The sequence below is a fragment of the Colias eurytheme genome, chromosome 7 (assembly GCF_061535395.1).
Source record: "Colias eurytheme isolate Ceu_HAF_F1 chromosome 7, ilColEury1 Martin Lab GWU primary, whole genome shotgun sequence".
NCBI classification, from domain to species: domain Eukaryota; kingdom Metazoa; phylum Arthropoda; class Insecta; order Lepidoptera; family Pieridae; genus Colias; species Colias eurytheme.
This window is the reverse complement of record NC_142986.1, coordinates 5,624,416-5,645,009: the sequence shown is the minus strand read 5'-3', so window position 1 is coordinate 5,645,009 and position 20,594 is coordinate 5,624,416. Positions and strand designations below refer to the sequence as shown.

The following is a 20,594-nucleotide window of genomic DNA, read 5'->3' as shown; positions in this document are numbered from 1 at the left end:
CTACACCACTATACGTCTATAGGTGTTAATTGTGAAATAAAAAAACGAATAACAATTAGGCTCTTTTATTTTGAAATTATCGAACGCCCACCACACTTTATAATCATGGATACACAGCAGATGTCCCCCGACTCCTCTCGTATCTTCTTTATCTAAATCACTGATGCAAGTCCAATATTGTATGGGACCGGAGCCTCTCTTTTGCCAATGAGCTGCTGTGCTCACAGCAAACCTCATACGGTCTGTCATGTTGTGGAAATAAAACACGCGGTCGGGATCGTGTTGTTTCAGTGATATTTTCTCTATGTTGCGCACACTGTAATAAATAAAGAACTGTAATAAATTGTGAAGAAAAGTGCACTAATTTTGGGGGAAAAAAGTTAGTCTTAATAGAGAGATTGAAACAACTCAACTTAAACTTATATAGACCGAGTTAGTTTCCTGAAAACTTATTCCTTTCTATATATTCGCTACTTAAGCCACATCCTTTTTTTGGAAAGTAAAAATCGATGTCTATAACTAAAAATCTTCTCAACTAATTATTAGTAGGTAAATAATTGCATACTTTATCTTTTACTAAAAAGAGACATAGTTACATTTAGAAATCTTACCCAAAACTCTGCGCACATACAGTAGTCAAATAATCACTTTCAGACTGTCCAAACACGTCGAGTATGATATGTTTCGCCCTCGCAAAGCTTCTGTATAGGCACTGTTGGTCCCCTGGCCGTCTTACATGCAACTCAGATTGTAGGTTTTTGCCTTTTGTCGTAAATGTTAGCGGTTTTAGTCGTGACCTTGAATGTGAGCGAAATATTAATTTCTACTTTCTAGACTACTAAATGAAAGTTTTAAGACTAAGTCGTTACTTGCATAGACTACAACTACAGTATAGGTCCAAGAAATTTTTATAGTCAACATAATAAATACAGTGCCAAATTATCATTTAATATTATTTTAAATCTAAACATTATATTATAGAGCTGAATCCAAACATGCATATTAAAAACCTTACACTGTTAATGGTGATTCTTGAAAACTCCATTCAGGAAGATACTTTATCAATGTCTCTGGTATTTGAATATGAGTGAAATGAGGCGATGTATGGGAAAGATATCTTGCTATCAGGTTTATTGTTTCTAAATCAACTGATAGACACATAAGTAGATGCCCATTTGCAGTTTCTTCCTCAGGAAATAAAGGACGTTCACCTGAAAACATCGTTCGAAAATAGATTTTTGATATTTGTTCATACCACCAAACAACAAATAGTGTGTATCTTTGTGCATAATAATTAGATATGATAACTAGATGCTACATAAGCTGTAACACTGCCAAATTAGATTAAAATCAATGCAGTAGTTTTGGCCTAATTGAGATACATTCATACATCTATGCTTCCAATCTTTCGCATTTATTCTAACTAGGATAAATGATCAATAATTATCACTTGTGTCTTGTGCGTTATAATCTCTACTTACGTTTAAAATTAATAAGGTCTGGGACGGTATGGCCGATCCACACACCTCCGACTTCATCAGCCATGAGCACTCCATGTGCTGCAGAACCCAAGTTTTTACTATCCTTTTTTTTATCATATATTGCTATAGCTATATGATCTGAATATGTCGGCTGAAATAGGGAAACAAATCTCGTACATTGAGTTCTGCTATTTTTTAGATCATATTGAGTTTTACAACTATCAAAATGTTAAACTTTTCTACTGAGCTATCTTTAATTCCTAAGATTTTCATTTATTATTAAAATATAAACGATAAGATTTGGCTAACTGGATAACTAGATAATTATGTACGGTTTTAAAAAAAAGCAAAATAATAATATCCACAAAATTATAAATATTTGACTATATTCTAAAGTTCTAGCATTTAATGTTAGTAAATTCATGTGCAATTTAGGTAAAAACATAACTTACCCTAAAAATAGGTGATAAAGTATGTTGCAATAGAGAATTGGAATTAATATTAGTATGTGGGAACGACGCGCGCCACCTGCCGGGCTCGTCTGATGTTATGAAGGTAAAGTTTCTACCCAATCGAGTGTATGGTATTATTTCGGTCGGCGGCTTGTAAATGAACCACCTAGAAACATTTGTTAGTTGACGTTTTATAGTAGTGTTTCTGTGTAAACTTGGAATGCATAAATTTTCACAGATAACACGAAAGTATACGTTATCCACATTTCTAGATCACTAATATAAATATATCGAAAATAAAATATTTTCTGCAACTTATTTAGTGCTCAATAAGTTGTAGAAATAAAATGTATAAAACCTTTAGTAAGTTTAGTTCATGAATAGCGCAACATTAGTGTGAATCTTAAATTAATAAAATGTAGTTATAAAAATAATAATAATACTTTTATAACTTACCAATCAATGGGTATATTATCATTATCTCTACAATGTAGGTTTAAATAATTCCATCCTTCTACATCCAAACCATACGTTAAGTTACAGCAATAAATTAAAATAACTAAATAAATACCAAAGATATACAACTTGTTCATGATTTAACAAAACAATTTTTTATTTTCATTTTTATGGCGCTATAAACTGTAAAATAATTTTATGCTTGCGCTTGCTTTTGAAATTATTGGTATAATGGCATTTTGTTGAAACATCAAAAAACGTATTGTAGAGAAGTTAAATTTATTTACTTAAAAATCAATATAAAATACAAAAGATATAAAAACATACATGGTAAGGTATGGTAAAATCACTGAAGTTTGAGCATTACTACATTAAAAATAATAAAGCCATACAAATAGAATAAGATACTTAATAATTCTTAACCTAAATCAAATTAATCTTGGCTATAAATACACAAATTTGTATTTTACCGTAATTATTTTTCAACACAAATTTTATCGATATGTGATGTCATTTTATTTGATGTTTTACTACTCGAGGAAGTATTATTTGCGACAAATATCACATTACTTAATCTCATATTCAAAAAGTTATATCAACTTCCCTTATTTAATCAAAATTTCTTAAATAATTATATTTAGTTACTTAACTTATCTTAACTTATATTTACAACTGCCTAATCTATATTTATCACAGTAAATCTTAAATTAGAATAGCTTATAAACTAATTACAAGTTTGCACAGATTCAATAAGATGAGCGAAATTTCCCCACAGAATTGGTCCGGAAGTACACACCGTACCACCACCCCGTGATTCTTGTGGTAACTGTAAATAATAATTATTTATTAACAAAAATCTAATTGCAATTCCATTTTTGTTGTTGTTTTTCATAATTATTATAAAAATATGATGACATGAATATATACAGGGTGTCCCAAAAAGTAGTGATATACTGAAGCTGGGAGGTAGAGGACTTAGAGGGCTATCCGAATCACCCCCATGTGTGTTATGCGATTTTTCGTATTTTCGGAGTTATTACATTTTTTTCAATTTTTCATCTATCGCCGAGTACGATGAGATTTTTATTTATGGTGACGTGAATTATTGCGCTAGATGCTTGATTTTTTTTGTGTGCTAAGCTGAAAGATAGGCCAATTCAGTATGGTAACATTTACTATCGTTAGATCTTCGAATGGAATAAAAAAAAGAATTAAATGCCAAGAAAGATAAAATTACCCAGTATGTTCATAACTTCAAGGGCCCATAAAAAAATAAAATCACATAAAAAAGGTTTTCCATTTGGCTTTTAAAAACTTGCTCTATCGATCAGGTAGCTACCCTAAAAATTTCATTTTATTATTCTGAAGGCTTCAATCGAAAAATTGAAATCTAAATGTGGTAAGTGCAAAATTTTTAGTAACATGATGATCATTAAAACCAATAAATAGGTGTTTAAAAATGATTTTTTTTTTAAATAGCCCCGCTGTTGCTCAATGCAAGTGCGACATCACCGTAAAAAGTTGTCTTTTTAATGTCTGAATGCTCTTTTATCATTTTTAATGGTTTCTTCTGCTACTATGAATTTCCGGGTTATTTCGTCCAAATTGTGGCAGTCTCTCGTCTTTGTAGTATCCCCACGGAAAAAATTCAATAGGGTTTATGTCCGGAGACCGTGGAGGCCAGGCTAAAGGGCAAAAATACCCTGAAAGATGGATTGGTCGTTGCAGCCTGCGCATGCGCCGGTGACGCCTGCTTTAAAGCCTAGCCTCCACGGTCCCTCGACCTAAACCCCATTGATTTGTTTCAATGGGGATACTAAAAAGACTTCGGCTACTTGAGAGAATGCCCCAATTTGGACGAAATAACCCGGAAATTCATAGTAGCAGAAGAAACCATTAAAAATGATAAAAAAGCATTCAGACATTTAAAAGACAACTTTTTACGGTGATGTCGCACTTGCACTGAGCAACAGCGGGGCTATTTAAAAAAATTCTGGTAATTAAACACCTATTTATTGGTTTTAATGATCATCATGTTAATAAAAATTTTGCACTTACCACATTTAGATTTCAATTTTTCGATTGAAGCCTTCAGAATAATAAAATGAAATTTTTAGGGTAGCTACCTGATCGATAGAGCAAGTTTTTAAAAGCCAAATGGAAAACCTTTTTTATGTGATTTTATTTTTTTATGGGCCCTTGAAGTTATGAACATACTGGATAATTTTATCTTTCTTGGCATTTAATTCTTTTTTTTATTCCATTCGAAGATCTAACGATAGTAAATGTTACCATACTGAATTGGCCTATCTTTCAGCTTAGCACACAAAAAAAATCAAGCATCTAGCGCAATAATTCACGTTACCATAAATAAAAATCTCATCGTACTCGGCGATAGATGAAAAATTGAAAAAAATGTAATAACTCCGAAAATACGAAAAATCGCATAACACACATGGGGGTGATTCGGATAGCCCTCTTGGTCTTCTACCTCCCAGCTTTCGTTCATCACTACTTTTTGGGACACCCTGTATTTCCGTTTTTGTAAAATAAAATAAAAATAATGAAGTATAACAGCTTCATACATTTTGTTGACAAAATAAATGACGAATTTCGAGAATGCCTTCGACATTATATTTTATTAAGTATTTAAACTAAAAATGCGTAAAATAATGGCTTTTTAAAAATGCATTGCACTAATATATAAACATGATAAATTCCTGCTTACATTATTTCTATAATAAAAAAAAAAAATTGAAAATAAGTATAAATAAGACCACATACACGTTATTATATCTTACCGCTCGATTAATATCTCCCACGCAGACCCAATAGTCAGCGACTTTAGTATCTTGACTGTTGTGCATTTTATGTGCGACCGCTACTGTCCATTTTGAGTGGTCATTGTGCGATGTGAACGACATTTTGGCGATTGGAAACTTGAGACGCTCTATGTTTCTTACTCTATGGAAAAAAATATAAAAAATAATTACTACAAAATATAAAAACATGGACGAAATCTTTGCAGGAAGATGGCAAAATTGCCTAAAAAATGCTTAAAATAACTAAACCTTTTGAAATAAATATGTAAGAATTTTTATTTTTGAATGGAAATTATGTTTACTTTGATTAAATATAAAGATGATTCAATTCATACACGAAAAAGAAAAAATATTGACATAACCATTAGGTATGCAGTTGGACAAGATTTTAAAAGTTTGTATAAATATTATAGTAGCATTAATAAAGCGTACAACAAATACTCACTGAAAGTTCCTATTGCATTCCGAGTCCAAAGTCCCTGGTCCATTTGTCCAAGACTCAACGAGTAAGTCTGACTGCAATACTTCAGCTACTAACCCACTATATAAATCGTCATTGAACATAGCACTTTTTGCGAAAGAGAGGAATTTACGACCGACAAGTGTTTCAAAACTTTCTATGTGATACCTGAAAACATTATGTTTAATATAAACTATATTGTATGTCCATTTGTTTTTCCAAATAATGCCTTTATATTTTATTTATGAGTATTAAAGCATAGATATAACAAAAAATAATTATTTATCACTCAGCTCTGTATACATAAAATAATCAGTGGTGCATGACTCCCTTCAGTTGACCTTATCAATTATGGCATTAGTTATAATAATTTTTTAAGCATTATTTTTTGTATTGTTTCCTTTGTTACTGCTAGAAGCAATTCCTATAATTTATCGAATATTTCCGTTAAAATTACTATTTTTATGCTACAAATAATATTAGTAGTGCTTACCATGGAGAAGAGTCAACAGTTTTATTTCTTATAACATCAACTAAATTTGGTAGTTCACTTTCAAATTCCTGTGGTATTCTATGAAATACGATCAAAGGCTCATTGTATTTCAACTGGGTGCCGATTTGGTTCAGTGTGGAGGTTTGGACAGACACACAGAGAAATGACTGGCCATACTTCATACCAGTCGCTGGGTAGCTGTATGAGCTTACATTGAGCCCATTCACTGGAAAATAAGTAAAAAAATTGATCAAATCGTAAGATATGGAAGACAATTCACCATTCGCTAATATTAGCAAAGACCCATAAATTTTAATACTGACCATACATTTTCAATGTCATATTTAAAATATTTACCTCAAAGCTTCTCAAAAAAATTAAATTAATTTCAATTATATTGATGACTCAATATTTGTAAAATTTAAAAATAAAATACCACAGTATACAGGGTGTGTATAATGATTTTTGTTCTTTTTTTTTATTCAAAATTGTTTATTTTTGGACCAAGGGTACATAAATTATTTTATTTATTTTATTAGCATTATTAAATGGGTAAAACTTACTATCAGGTATAGGTGGAAAACGAGGTACGGAATGAACAAGCCACAGAGAAGTAAATTTATCTCCAAGTATAACACCTTTTGTGTGACCATTCTCAACTCTGTTTTTCATAAACTTTGAATGCATTTTACACATTTCCGCTAAATCATAGTCATCATAATATTTGTCACCAAGCTTAAACTTCTTGTACTTTCTGATAGTTGATTGTTTCTGCTGTCCTGAAAATATAGGCAATTTTTAAATTGTATAACTAATTCTCTAACTTTGACCATTTAATTATAGAGATTTTAACTTAATAATTTTAACATGGCTTGCACCTCAAACCTAGTAACAAATTAATAATCCTAACCACTACAATGAGGCAGGAAAATTTTAGCTATAATTATTGAACTCATAACAATCACTATTCACGTAATGTAAATGTAAAAATAATAATTACCTTTCTTGCTCCTGGAATACATCTCTGCAACTGTTTGCAATATATCTGGTTGGTGTTCAGTGGCAGGTGGCTGATCATTGTACACTAAGGAAATTATGTTCTTATCCTGAAAATATATGATGATTTTATCATTTATTTCATTTAGGGTCAATTTTTCAATGCTTGCATAAAACTTATCCGTCCAATAAAGTATTACACGTTAATATTAAAATGTCACGTAAACTGTCAAATACGGGCAATTGGAATACGTTTTTAAAATGGTAGTTTTATACATTATTTGACGAATTAGTTTTATCCAAGCATTGAAAAATCGGCCCTTAAATACATTATAAATAATGGAAAATATTAAATAGAAATTTTGTTTTTAGTCTTATTCTAAATTTACCTGGTATAATGGTGCCAGAGTTTTCCCAACCATAGATCTTGGGTCACCAATAGCCAAATCAGACATTATCCAACCCCCTCTCAATTTTGATGGTGTTAAATGCATGTAAGCTACTCCTCTTCTAACTAGAGGATTTAAGTGGTTCTTCTCTCTGGGTAATTTGTACACATAGAACCTATAAATCAGAGTTATTATGATTGAATATGAAAACATCAATTCATATTGTTTTTCATTTTTAAATACTACAAGTTTTTAACTTTTTTATATATGTACTTAAATGTTAAATGTAATGTTTGTATAAATCAAAAAAAATCTCTGTGGATTTAGTTTTCATTAAAGAGTAGTTTTAATAGAATTAAGAAGTTTACATATTATGTGTATCTCATCCATAATACTCGGGTACCATCATAAGGAAGGTACCCGGTCCTTTGGAAGGCTTACGTGGGGACACGGATCCAACACGCAGAGGCCCTTTAGAGAACTTTACTGTGTTGTGGGACACCAGCCGCAGCCTGCCCATGACTGCACTATAGAGATACAGTCCTAGGCAGTCCGCGGCCGATGTAGGACTATTTCGAGATATGGAAAACAAAATAAACTGGGCTATGGAGTGGGATGTTAAATGGGCCGGTATTTGGGGACTATTGGAAACTATGGCACCTGCCTTTCTACTAAAAGAAAGTAAAAATATGTTGGCAGGTGGTGACTCGCCCTCTCACTGTATGGGCCCCCGAAATAAGTCGCTGCAATAGTGCGACAAGGGGGCAACATATTGTGAGCAGCTAAGGGTGGAGAGGCGTCCCTGGACTTTAAACTACGATCACGCGCTCCCTGAGGGTCCAGCATCACGTGCCCACTCGCCACTTACGCTTCGCATCCACCCTTCGAGCTAAAAGCTCTCGCGGCTCCACTCTGGCCGGCCGGTTAAGGCAAGCCAGAGGTGGGGGTCCTGTCCTCGTCAGGCTTCACTCCGACCGGCCGGTGAAGGCAAGCCGGAGATGAAGACAGGGGCCTCCCCCGGGAGCACTCGGTTCCCGCGGGGTCGCTACTCCCCGACACCCCGCCACAAGGTGTCCTGCGGGTTGACTGACTGCACGGGTGGAATATCTATTGTCACATAGACAATAGATATTCCAACCGTGGGCGATGGGGTCGTCACATCCCTACGCGTAAGAAGTTTACATATTATTATAATTAATTGTTAAATAAGCAGAAAAATAAATTATAACTTGATATTTAGCCAGATATAACTAGATATTTATTTATTCTAAAGTCAAGATATAATATTAAGTACTATTGCTCATACTATTAATAACCATTTTATCATAAACATTATGATTCATTTAATAATTATGTTGTACAAATGATTTCCTTATACTTAACACAATTGTAATATATAAATATATATACTGGTATTTAAAACCCCGATTAATACTTCATCTAGGTATAGGAATATTACAAGGAATCTAGGACCAAGGTTGAAGCACTTACCAATCCACTGGTTCACCTCGTTCATTTCGGCACTGCGGTGTTAAAGCTAAAGTGCTAGATGCAAATAATGCAAACACTAAACTCGACCAACTAAAAACGAAACGTGTTGATTCCATCGTTTCCACTGACAAAGTAATAGGAGCCAAAGGAAACTCAAATTGCTACTTGTTTGTGATGTCATGCGTTACGACGCCTTGCGCTTGCGTTTCGTCAAAACAATGAAAAGTTTACAAACATTGCAAATTAATTGGTGCCGAATCTACCACTTATTATAAACATCAGAATGAAATCATTGTATGTAACGAATATGAAGATTTTTGTTTACAATCAAAACAAAGCTGTTGTTTATTTTCATGATGCCAAACAAAACAACAATGAAAATTCAAAATTGACGCTTGTCAAACTCGGCTTGCCAGTTTTTCAATGTCACAGTGATGCGCAGGAGTTTATTTAAAATGATATAATTAAATTTTAAACTTATTAGGATTTTTTATTAATTGATTAAGATCTTATGATTTATTATCAATAATATATGTATTAAGATTAATTTTATATTTATATGAGTTACTACGCTCTGCGTCCAACCCTGGTTTAATATGCTTAATAATTAATAATAAGTCTTCCCAACGAAATATTGTGGCATTTATACTGAAAACAACATTTGTTTGTTTTGTTTCGTTACTATACTTATTCCATTTTATCACCTTAGATATAAAAAGAAAAATGGATTGTGTTGTGCTACAAATCCTCGCTACAGATAGCTGTGGATCGTGTCCAATTTTGTAAATGTTACCTATACCAGTATTTGTGCAAATAAAAAAACGTCAATTTATAAATATTATTTATTTCAAAATAGAAGTATTTAAGCTTGATAAAAATAGAATGCATATAACAATCACAGTTTATGAAAGACGCAGCGATAACAATAAAAACATTAAAAAATAAAAACAAACATTAATAAATGCTTTATGACACTTTTTCTTATATGATTTCATATTTAAACGACTATATTTTCTTAAACCTAGGTGGGAGAAATTCGTATGAATGTATTACATATTATATTATGCATTATTATTGTTGAGTAGGCATAGACACAGCTGCTTTAGCGTGGGATACATCGCTTTGCCTCCAGAAAGAGACAACCGTTTTCAATTCAGTGTAGAAGTCGAGCCCTTGCTTGCCGCAGAAGTGGTTTGTTCCCAGGAAACTTCCACGAGTTCCCGTGAAAGAGAACATAGACAACGGGACAGGGATGGGCACATTCACACCGACTTGTCCGACGTCGATTTCTGAGGCAAACTTCCTGGCGGTTGCTCCATTTGTGGTGAACACAGCTGTTCCATTTCCGTAGGGATTCGCGTTAACCAATTGAATAGCTTCATCCAGAGTATCCACAAAGAGGCACACTAGAACTGGGCCGAATATTTCTTCCTTGTAACATTCCATGTTAGGTTTGACATGTGTCAGAATTGTCGGACCGACGAAGTTGCCCTTTTCGAAACCGGGCACCGTGACTTTACGGCCATCGAGAACTAATTGAGCGCCTTCTTTCACTCCTGCAAGAATTTTATTCGATATAATTAAAATCAAGAATTTTTCATAGAAAGCAAAATTATTTGGACGACATAGTGTTGTGCAAGTCTTGAGAATTATTAAAACATGTTATAAATAAAGCTAACACAATTTTTTACATAGATCAAATTTAACATAATACATACCTGATTCAATGAGTTTCAGAATTCTTTCCTTGGCCTTCACGGATATAACGGGTCCAACATCAGTGCCGGGAACATGTCCTGCGTTCACTTTCAGGGCCTTTGCACGTTCAACCAAGTCAGGAATCCATTCTTTCGCTTCACCTGAGAACAAAGTTTTTCTATAAGGCAAGTTCAATATGGGACATTTTCAGTTTCATCTTTGCTAGTTTTTTGTGATACTTTTACACACAAAAAAGTACATAAAATAACATATTGATGAAGTGATTCATATTTCCAACCTGCAACTGAATACTACATAGACCATTGTACATAAGTCACCTACTTATGATGCTCTTTCTAAATCTAAGAAATATTATGTAATTCCATTTGCAAATAAAAAAGAAAAGATGTTTTTTAATTTGAATTTTTTACAGCCTTCGAAACCTACCTAAATGAGGAATTTAAACACAAAAGAAACACGTTTATTTAAGAACTTATTACTTACTAGCTTTCCACCCGCGGCTTCGCCCGCTTTGTCTAAAACCTAATAAATTATATACTAAAAGCTTTCTCTTGAATCACTATTAAAAAAACCGCATCAAAATCCATTGCGTTTTAAAGATTTAAGCATACATAGGGATATAGGAACAGAAAAAGCGACTTTGTTTTATACTATGTCACACCCCGGGCACTCCATACAAAATTATCGTTTTGACAGTCACACTGTAGAGACTGCAAATGTGTGTGTTAACGCTTTATGGTTGGCACATCTTTGACTAGCGTAAAAAAAAATCGCGTTTTTCTGATGAAATACATCCGTAAACAGCATAATATCTAACCATCTTCTACGAAAAACGATAATCACAAATCCAAAATAATAAAATTACTTTAAGTCAATTTGATTAATGGTAATCTTCGTTGCGTATCGTCCCTGTAGAAAAATGTGGACCATTTTTAGACTGATCTTGCGGGGTGAGGTAAGTGTTTAATTTTGGCGGGAGGTGGAGTGTCCGTTCTGTAGCGTTTAGCTACTACATATTATGTATTCTGTGACTATGTAGTGATGTTACATACCCACAAACACAGCAGTACTGAGCGCCATGCAGCGCTGTCCGGCCGCACCGAAGGCGGCGCCGGCGAGCTGGTTCAGCGTGTGCTCCTTGTTCGCGTCCGGCATCACCACGCCGTGGTTCTTCGCGCCCATGTTGCTTTGCACGCGCTTGCCTTGGGAAAAAACACATATAGTTGAATAAAGTGTGAGAAGTAAGAGCGTGTACGCACTATGCGGGTAGCCGTCCGGCTGACCGCAATCACAATTATGTACGTAATATTCATTTCTATGCGCACTGTGCGGTCTGCGGTAGCCGCATCGCAGTGCGCATAGAAATGAATATTACGTACATAATTGTGCTTGCGGTCAGCCGGACGGCTACCCGCAATGCGGTTACCCGCATAGTGCGTATACGCTCTTATGGAAAAAAAAAGACGGGTTGCACTCCGGGAGTGCTGGCAGAAGTGAAAACTTGATTAGTAACGTTCAGTATATTTGATATTTTGGAATGGTATCCGTCTTACGCATGGAATATAAGGGCTAAAAAAAATCCGTCTTACGCTTTTTCGATCAGGCCACGTGTCCTGACGCGAGTTTAAGATTTTATACCCAACGCCGCTAAAGAAGTTTTCACTTCAAAAACTGTGAAGAAGTGTTGTTATTCGATTGTGATTATGCTATTTAATTTTTGTAATTTTTTGTATTTTTTATTTTATTTTTTATAGTGTATAAAAATATCATTGTGTTCTTTTGTTGCAATAAATCTTTTTTGTATTGTATTGTATCGTATTGTGCAGATTTTGCTGATTAAAGCAGTATCTGCCAATGAAAGAAATCGTTGAATCTGTGTTATATGTATAAAACAATATATCGCGTCAAGCATGTATTTGAAAATTATTTTTGTAATTGAGATTGCTTCTTCAAATATAGATTAGTCTTGTTCATGTTTACATTATGAAGTGAAACTCCTTTATTGGGGTTGGAAAAAAATTTAGTGTAACATTTTTCCGTTACGCGCCATCTTTTTCTTATCCCTACCACGCGTGATTTGACGTATTTCTGTAAAGTTTCATATAGTAAATTATTTTTTGAAAAATAAGGTCATAAAGGTGTTTCACTTCTTACGTGTGTATACTAGTACACGCACACATTTTTGTTATTTTTTTATAGCATTCAAATACTGCATAAAAATTTATACAAGTTTCTAATAACGGACTTTTTTTTCAAATAATTATAAATAGAATACCTGCAGCAGAAGCTCTTGAATAAATATGTTTGCCGGCAGCATCTCCACCCACAAATGAGACCGCTTTGATGTCGGGATTGTCGCAGAAGAAGTTAACCGTGTCGTGTGTACCGTGGACAACCTATAATATTCATAGACCATTATTTATTATAGAAAACGTCGCTTGATCGTTAAAGAAATGGTTTTGTAAAAAAACAATGAAAAATAGGACATCAACCAATAATTTCAAACAACCAATAAGAATTTCATAATAATTTATTATTATTTGTTTACGTAAGATGCATCTACTTTTGTATGAGCAAACTGCCATGTGCACAATAAATGGAGTAAAAACAAAACAACACACAACATTTTGCAATATTGACATTTGACAGTAATCGAACAAAGATTTTAAAAATTGTAAACAAAATATATATAGAAAATAATTAAAAAATACTTACATTGACAATACCAGGTGGCGCTCCAGCCTCCTGGAGCAGTTCCATCATCATGACCGTCGCTCCAGGGTCTTGTTCCGAAGGTTTGATCAGACAAGTGTTGCCAGTCACGATCGCAGGTGGGAACATCCATAGTGGGATCATTACGGGGAAGTTGAATGCGGCAACACCTGAATAGATTAAATTTTATAAGGGTAATGATGAAGTGATAACAAATATTATGTATTATGATTGATAACAATATTTTTGTATAGAGAAACTGAAGCAAATACAAGCCATTATACGAAAAACTGACATTTGAACTTCTTTAATTTAGCTTAAAAAATGTTTTCCAACTGAATCTTGCCTTTTTTGATACACAAAAGTATTTTTTTTTATCTACTTACCACCAACCACACCGAGAGGCACTTTATAGCTGTGTGTGTCCATGTCCTTAGAAATGTTCTGTATGCAGTCACCAAGTTGTAGAGATGTTATACTGCAGCAATGTTCAACCGATTCTGAAATAGGGAAACTGATAAGATTTTTTGTACATGTATGTTTTATGGTAATCTGTATCGTGTTCATAATACATTTTATAACTAAGGAATAATTATTAAATTTTGTACAAGTTTTATAACTGATTTTTACTTATATAATATTTGACGACGACAGGATGTATAAGCATTTATTAAAAAAGTATAGAAATTAAGAATTAAAACAAATTCGTTTGAATTCTTAATTTGTTGTTTAAAATTGCCTTTGAGTCTTGCATTTTTAATATTTCTGCATTATAATACTGTAGTAATCTAAGTATATAGATATATCTAAGAAAGAAGCATTTTTTATGTTTTTTTTAATCAATACTTACGTATTCCGCGAAGAACGTCACCTTCAGCATCAGCAATGGTCTTGCCTTGTTCTTCTGTGATTTTGGCAGCCAGTTTAGATTGGTTCTCTCGAAGTAAACGCGCAAACCTTTAGCAATGATTTTCATTGAGGAATCTTATTAATTACTCCAAAGAGAGCTTCTTTATAAAAGTAAGTAAAAAGTTATAGATTCGATTTTTGTGGAAAACAAACAAGCAAAGTATGCATCTGCCCTATATGGACATAGGACTACAGTTTAAAAAAACTTAAATCCTTCATAATTTAGATAACAAGGCAGTTACATCACAGCAAAAATTTAAAATGCCATCTTTTAAAACAGAGATCAACCATAATAAACAATATTCAATTTTTTTTATTTACTTGAACATAAGTTGCTGACGTGTCATAATAGTACTTTGGCTCCATGATTTATATGCCCTTTTAGCTGCGTTGAGAGCTGTGTTCAATTCATCTTGTGTGGTCTCTGGAACTCTGTAAAAATCAAATAATTAAGTTAATCTAATATAGGTCACGTTTTTATGGCTTTTTAAAGCACAAAATTATTCTATATTTTTGTTTCTCAACAGTTGATAAAAATATCTAGCCAACTTATTAAGTTGTAGACAAAGCAGGCGAAGCTGCTTAAGGAAAGTATGATATAAGATAGTATAAAAATATGTATAGTGTGATGTAAACACATTTATAATATAACTAGCGGTCCGCCCCAGCTTCGCCCGTGGTACATATTTACGTTTTCTCTACATAAGAACCATCCTCGTACTTCAAGGAATATAATAAAAAAAGAATTATCGAAATCGGTTCAGCCGTTCTCGAGTTATGCACTTACCAACACATTTTGCAATTCATTTTTATATATAAGAAGATAAGAAGACAAGAATGAATATTTTTCTTATAATTTAAATGTTTCATAATGTTAATATGTAAAAAGAGGATGAGTTCTGCAAAATGACTTGGTATCAGATAATAAGATAAATTTTTGTTGTTTACCTTAGCAACAAGGTCGAGATTACAAATTAATGTATTATTTGCTAAATAAACATTACTGATATAAAGACACAATTTAAATAGTTATATAATAAGATCATTTGACCTGGTACATCTGATTAACAATAAAATATGATTTTTGAGCTGAACTTTTATAGATATAACAAATAATAATAATTGATATAAAAAATATAGAATGACATGTACTTAAATTAATTTTTCTCTTATTCTTTTGAAATTGTACATCATGTTGAACCCTATTTAAACTTAAAGAAATCAAATTAGAAAATTATTATCAACATTGATAAAATGAATAGGTATCCAGAGTTTAATTTGACATTGTGACACTCAATCTCGATATCACCATAAATTTACATGAATACATTAAAGATTAAACCATGATTTATTCATTCACATTATTAACCCAATTCAACTCATATAAAGTTCACTTTCAAAATGTTTAATAAATGAAACAATTGTGCACAGTCCAATAAAAAATCTTTTAAAGTGAAACTTTTATTACATCGTCTCAAACTTTTTGGTCTGACGGTACGGTACGGTACGATACACGCGACATGCGCGACACAAAGCAGTGTTCGGAACCGTTCAAACAGTTTCACTTTTACCGTGGTTTCATAAAACCACACAACATTTTTTTATCATGTGAACAATAAAAATCTTGTTTCAACAAAAATTCCACTTATCAAGAAAAATTGTATACCTACTATCAGTTCATATCTACTATGAATGTAAAGCCTTTATACCCGTTTAAATGAAACATATTTTAATGAATAAAGGAAAGTTTTAAACCCTTGTATTCACCTTCCAATTACTTCATTAGTTGCAGGGTTTGTTAGTTCTATCCATTGGCTAGTTTTCGAGTCTACAAATTGTCCGTCAATGTACAATTTTGTGGTTGGCGCAGCACTGCTGTAGTTTTTACGTAGGAATATTTGAGACTGAAACAGAAGTTAAATAATAATGTAGTTATGTTATTGATTGTGTTATTTATCTCAATAGAATGATGCAAAGATAAGAATTGTCAATATGTTATTGCAAATACAGTTTATCTGCATATGAAATTATGTATTAAATATAACCAAATATGATCAATAATTTTTGTAGATTTGATAAAAGTTTTAATTCGGTTCAAATAATTGAAAATAAATCACAAAAAAAAAAATAGAGTAACATCTAAAACTTATCCTTACAATAAATTATGTGCCTACAAATTCTATACCACAACAACATGTGAATTATTGATTGAAAAATGATGAAACTTTCAGAGAAAAATATTCAACTACGCAGTAAGGTACAGGCGCAGTATCATGAATTATTTACTAAATGTTTTAAATTCCAAATTATTTGAATGATGTATCAAGACCTTTGTTATTTTACATTTTTAGTAACAGGATACTTGTAAAATCAAGAAACCATTCATCACAAAATATTATTAACAACTTGTTTAATATTAAAATGTGGTTCCAAAACCAGCATGTCATGGAATAAATTATAATAAAGCAACATTTTAATAAACACAAATTTAAAAGTTATTATCAAATATATTTTGTGTTATGATTTTTATGAATTAACAGAAGAAAATACAAAAACTACACTTACCTCTGATTTGAGTAATTTTATCATTGTGGAAGCCATGGCTACGAAATATTTCTCCGAAGAAGAGTAATCTTGCGCCGGTGGTTATGTGACTAGGGGGGCCTGGCCGACTGATTAAATTACAAAGTGATATCGTGACCTTGTGGCTTGAATTGATTTAACTAAATTATTCTGACTCGTTTGTCGTCAGCAACAGCTATGTTTACAATATATGCGAATAAATTCCATCTCTATATTTTGAGAATTCCGATTCTTTATACATAATGTTCTGCGTCGTGGAAAACTAGTTTCTTGTTGTGTAAAAAATAAAAATAGTTTCTTGTTTTTTGCAGTTTTTTGCTTCGTAAATAAAATAATTAGCCGTAAAATGAAATCTAAATACAATGTCACTGTCAACTGTCACATGACAAGCAGCTGATAGCTCGGATAGCTGTCAAATTTTAAGTGACACACGGTCATAGACGAGTTTTTTAAATTTAATTGATTTTGGTTAGATTTAATAAGGTTTTACATAACTATACTAGACTACGTGATAATACACATTTGTTTCATTATTAAATAGAGTTTCTTTCGGTACAATTACAATTTACAACCATTTAATGATAATCGCTCACTAATGACTGTATTTATTTTTTATTCTATTTAAATATAAATAATATACATAGGCCGTACAATAAATAGTAACACTTCATTGTGCTAAGAACGTTATCTGCGTCGTCTTGCTTTCTATTCAACATTTCACTCTTTTCGTCTTCTATATATATTTTTTCAATATATTTTAGGCGCAAAACCACAGACGCAAAACACAGCAACAACATGTTTGCCACTCTAAATTCAAAAGTTTAGAACCATTCGCCAAGTTCATGAAGTAGGTTCATTCATCATTCGGCAAGTTTTATGTGGGAGTCGATGGTGCTTTGACACAAATGGGGACAACTCGCATTCGGGTAGGTAGGTATTATACCATTACAGAAGACCCGACCGGCCGCGGCGCGGCGTGTGGTGTGTGGCGGAGCCGAAGGCGCGTATCCTTTTCCTTACTCAGTCCTTTCCTTTATTTCCCTCATCAACCTTTCCCTTATCTTTTAAAGTCGGCAATTTATTTGCGGAGGCGAAAGACCTGTTCATGGGGGATGAAACCATCAGGCGACATAAAATAAAATAAAAAAAAGGATATGTAAGAACAAATATATGTATTTATTTATTTATTTATGGTCACAATTCGTAGACTTTATAATGTTTTCGTATTGGTATTTCGGCCATGCCAACAATTAATTTTGAGCTCATTTGTCTAATTTCTTAGTATTTCCATAGACTAATATACTGGTATTTCCCAGGTGGTCGAATCTTCGAATGGAAGCATGGTTAGTTTTTACAGTTGGTTTATCTACTATTTATTATATTTACCAACATTATACCGAGTTTATCATAATGATACTTGTGCCATAAAGAGAAATAAACTTATAATATATAAACGACGTGAATCGGATCAGCGGACATCGTTCACAAAGACCCCGTTGATGGCTCATACAGCGAACACACTGTATTGATAAGTCCACACTTGATCAAACATAAGTCGATTTAAACGACCACATAAATGGAATATTTCTATACAAGTTTTATATGTACCTACACTTTATGTGTGTAACAATAATAAGGAAATGTAAATAGATACAGACGGTATTTATCAGCGACCTAGAAAGGCACTAACTTTTATAACTTTGTTTAATTATTTTATGATGTTTTCTGGAATGGTTTGTTTGTTTATTTATTAAGGTACACTTTAGTATATATGAGAAGATACTTCATAATAATTATTATATCCTGTCCTATCCTTTCATCACTTACTAGTTTTTCATTCGATGCAACAGAGAAAACTACACACCTTTGCAGTCACGTCGTGGAGTATGGCGACAATTTTTATATATGTATTATGTGAATCTTGCCAAAGAAGTTTCACTTCTGACACGTGTGCTCGGCACACATCCTCTTTTTTATTCCAGCATTGAGTGCTAATAAATATAAAAAAATATATAAAAGAATAGAGGTGATTCCACTGCACTCTATGGGTGATTCAATCCCACTGTTGATCGAACTTTTTCTATTCTTTAATTTTTTTCCATAATAATTTCGTCAATTTCTATACTTTTAGCCTACGATTAATTAGAATTGTTTGTTTATCATCACCATGCGGTAGAGCCACGGTCAGTATCTCAAATAATATAATATTAATTATTAATGATAATGTATGGGTCTAGTTTGACGCCTCAAATTTCAGCTATATATAGGTAATTGCGTATACATGAATCAGCTTACAGCCCTCTTATCGTCTTAAACCTGAATGGAAAGTACATATTATAATATTAGTCATTGTGTAAAGGATGTGAATTAGTGTAGAACTGAAGCACTGAAACAAGATCGGCGCAGTGTTGTGATAAGGAGGTTATTGCCCCGGCTATCGGTCACAACTCACAACTCACATCGCGACCCGCACGCTGGCGAATGACGAACGATGTATGCGTGTTTGTTGCATTTTAATTATGAAGGTACTATTGAAGAAAACATCAATAAATTTCAGATGCCTATGGTTTGCGTTAGCATTCCATTTGGTTTCACGACTGCTGATTTACAATATAATATTAAGTATAGGTACCCAAAGCTATTAATAACAATCTACCTCAACATACATTTTTATCTATTAAATCTATCCTTTTTTTTTTTTTTTTATAGTGGGGAAATCTTCTTAGATACCCCCGGCTCCCGGGGATGGAGCCGTGGTTATGTCGGATTTCTACCGACTAAAACCCCACTCTGTTCCATCGCGCTGCTTTGTTTTATATGTGAACAAACACATTGTAATTGGCTAATAATACTTAAATACTTATGTGTTAATTGTTGTTGTTTCGATTGGTAAGCACACAACAACCTACGCCTGTTTAAATGTAAAACAATGTTGAATAAAACACATTTATAATGTAGATAAGTTACAGGCGCTACAATCCATACTAATATTATAAATGCGAAAGTAACTCTGTCTGTCTGTCTGTTACTCAATCACGCCTAAACTACTGAACCAATTTGCATGAAATTTGGTATGGAGATAATATTTTGATACCCGAGAAAGGACATAGGCTACCTTTTATTGCGAAATATGTACCACGGGCGAAGCCGGGGCGGACCTCTAGTTGTTTATAAGTATTAGTAAGTACCCAAATTATTATTTACATAAAGTTATAATTGTGAGCTATTACCAATTTTCGACAAAGACAGTTTAAATGTTTGTTTTATTTTTTGTCTGGTTTTAATCACAGCGAGTGGTCTAAAGGGTCGAAAAGATATCCTTAACAATAGAACAAAAAAGGTTTAATGTAATAATGTTAGCAGTTGAAACCTAAACGAACGTCTATTTAACAATCCTTGGACGTAGGTCAACCTTTATACGTCGAACTAAAATAGAATGCTTAAGGTGATGAATTAATTTTTCTAACATTTACGGCCCTTTTCAAACCTTCGTAATTTTTATATTATTAAAGTTGTCGTGATGAAAATTCTTGACAAGAAAGTTCAATAGTAACACAATACGTCTACCGTTTTAGAAACATGATTCCATGATATTTTCTCGATAGAAAAAAAATACAAAGTTCTCATTGTT

At 32.9% G+C, this 20,594-nt stretch overlaps 3 protein-coding genes across 3 annotated transcripts; all 3 read right to left on the bottom strand.

Annotated features, from left to right (window-relative positions):
• LOC149907050 (deoxyribonuclease-2-alpha-like) lies at positions 1-2,199 on the bottom strand. Its single transcript, XM_090103823.1, has 6 exons — positions 2,189-2,199; positions 1,934-2,099; positions 1,482-1,632; positions 1,016-1,211; positions 612-797; positions 1-316 (listed from the first exon to the last, which is right to left on the bottom strand). The coding sequence occupies exons 1-6, from the start codon at positions 2,197-2,199 to the stop codon at positions 1-3; spliced, it is 1,026 nt and encodes a 341-aa protein (XP_089959949.1).
• Positions 2,200-3,047: 848 nt separating this feature from the next.
• Positions 3,048-9,432, bottom strand: LOC149907049 (deoxyribonuclease-2-alpha-like). Its single transcript, XM_090104111.1, has 8 exons — positions 9,041-9,432; positions 7,550-7,724; positions 7,165-7,270; positions 6,728-6,943; positions 6,165-6,390; positions 5,657-5,839; positions 5,191-5,353; positions 3,048-3,215 (listed from the first exon to the last, which is right to left on the bottom strand). The coding sequence occupies exons 1-8, from the start codon at positions 9,154-9,156 to the stop codon at positions 3,114-3,116; spliced, it is 1,287 nt and encodes a 428-aa protein (XP_089960237.1). The 5' UTR covers positions 9,157-9,432; the 3' UTR covers positions 3,048-3,113.
• Positions 9,433-9,868: 436 nt separating this feature from the next.
• On the bottom strand, positions 9,869-17,333 carry LOC149907048 (putative methylmalonate-semialdehyde/malonate-semialdehyde dehydrogenase [acylating], mitochondrial). The gene is made up of 10 exons (XM_090104110.1): positions 16,946-17,333; positions 16,148-16,284; positions 14,702-14,812; positions 14,322-14,428; positions 13,858-13,971; positions 13,475-13,641; positions 13,035-13,155; positions 11,812-11,961; positions 10,759-10,899; positions 9,869-10,596 (listed from the first exon to the last, which is right to left on the bottom strand). Exons 1-10 carry the CDS (start codon positions 16,979-16,981, stop codon positions 10,112-10,114), a joined length of 1,569 nt encoding a protein of 522 aa, XP_089960236.1. The 5' UTR covers positions 16,982-17,333; the 3' UTR covers positions 9,869-10,111.
• Positions 17,334-20,594: the final 3,261 nt, after the last annotated feature.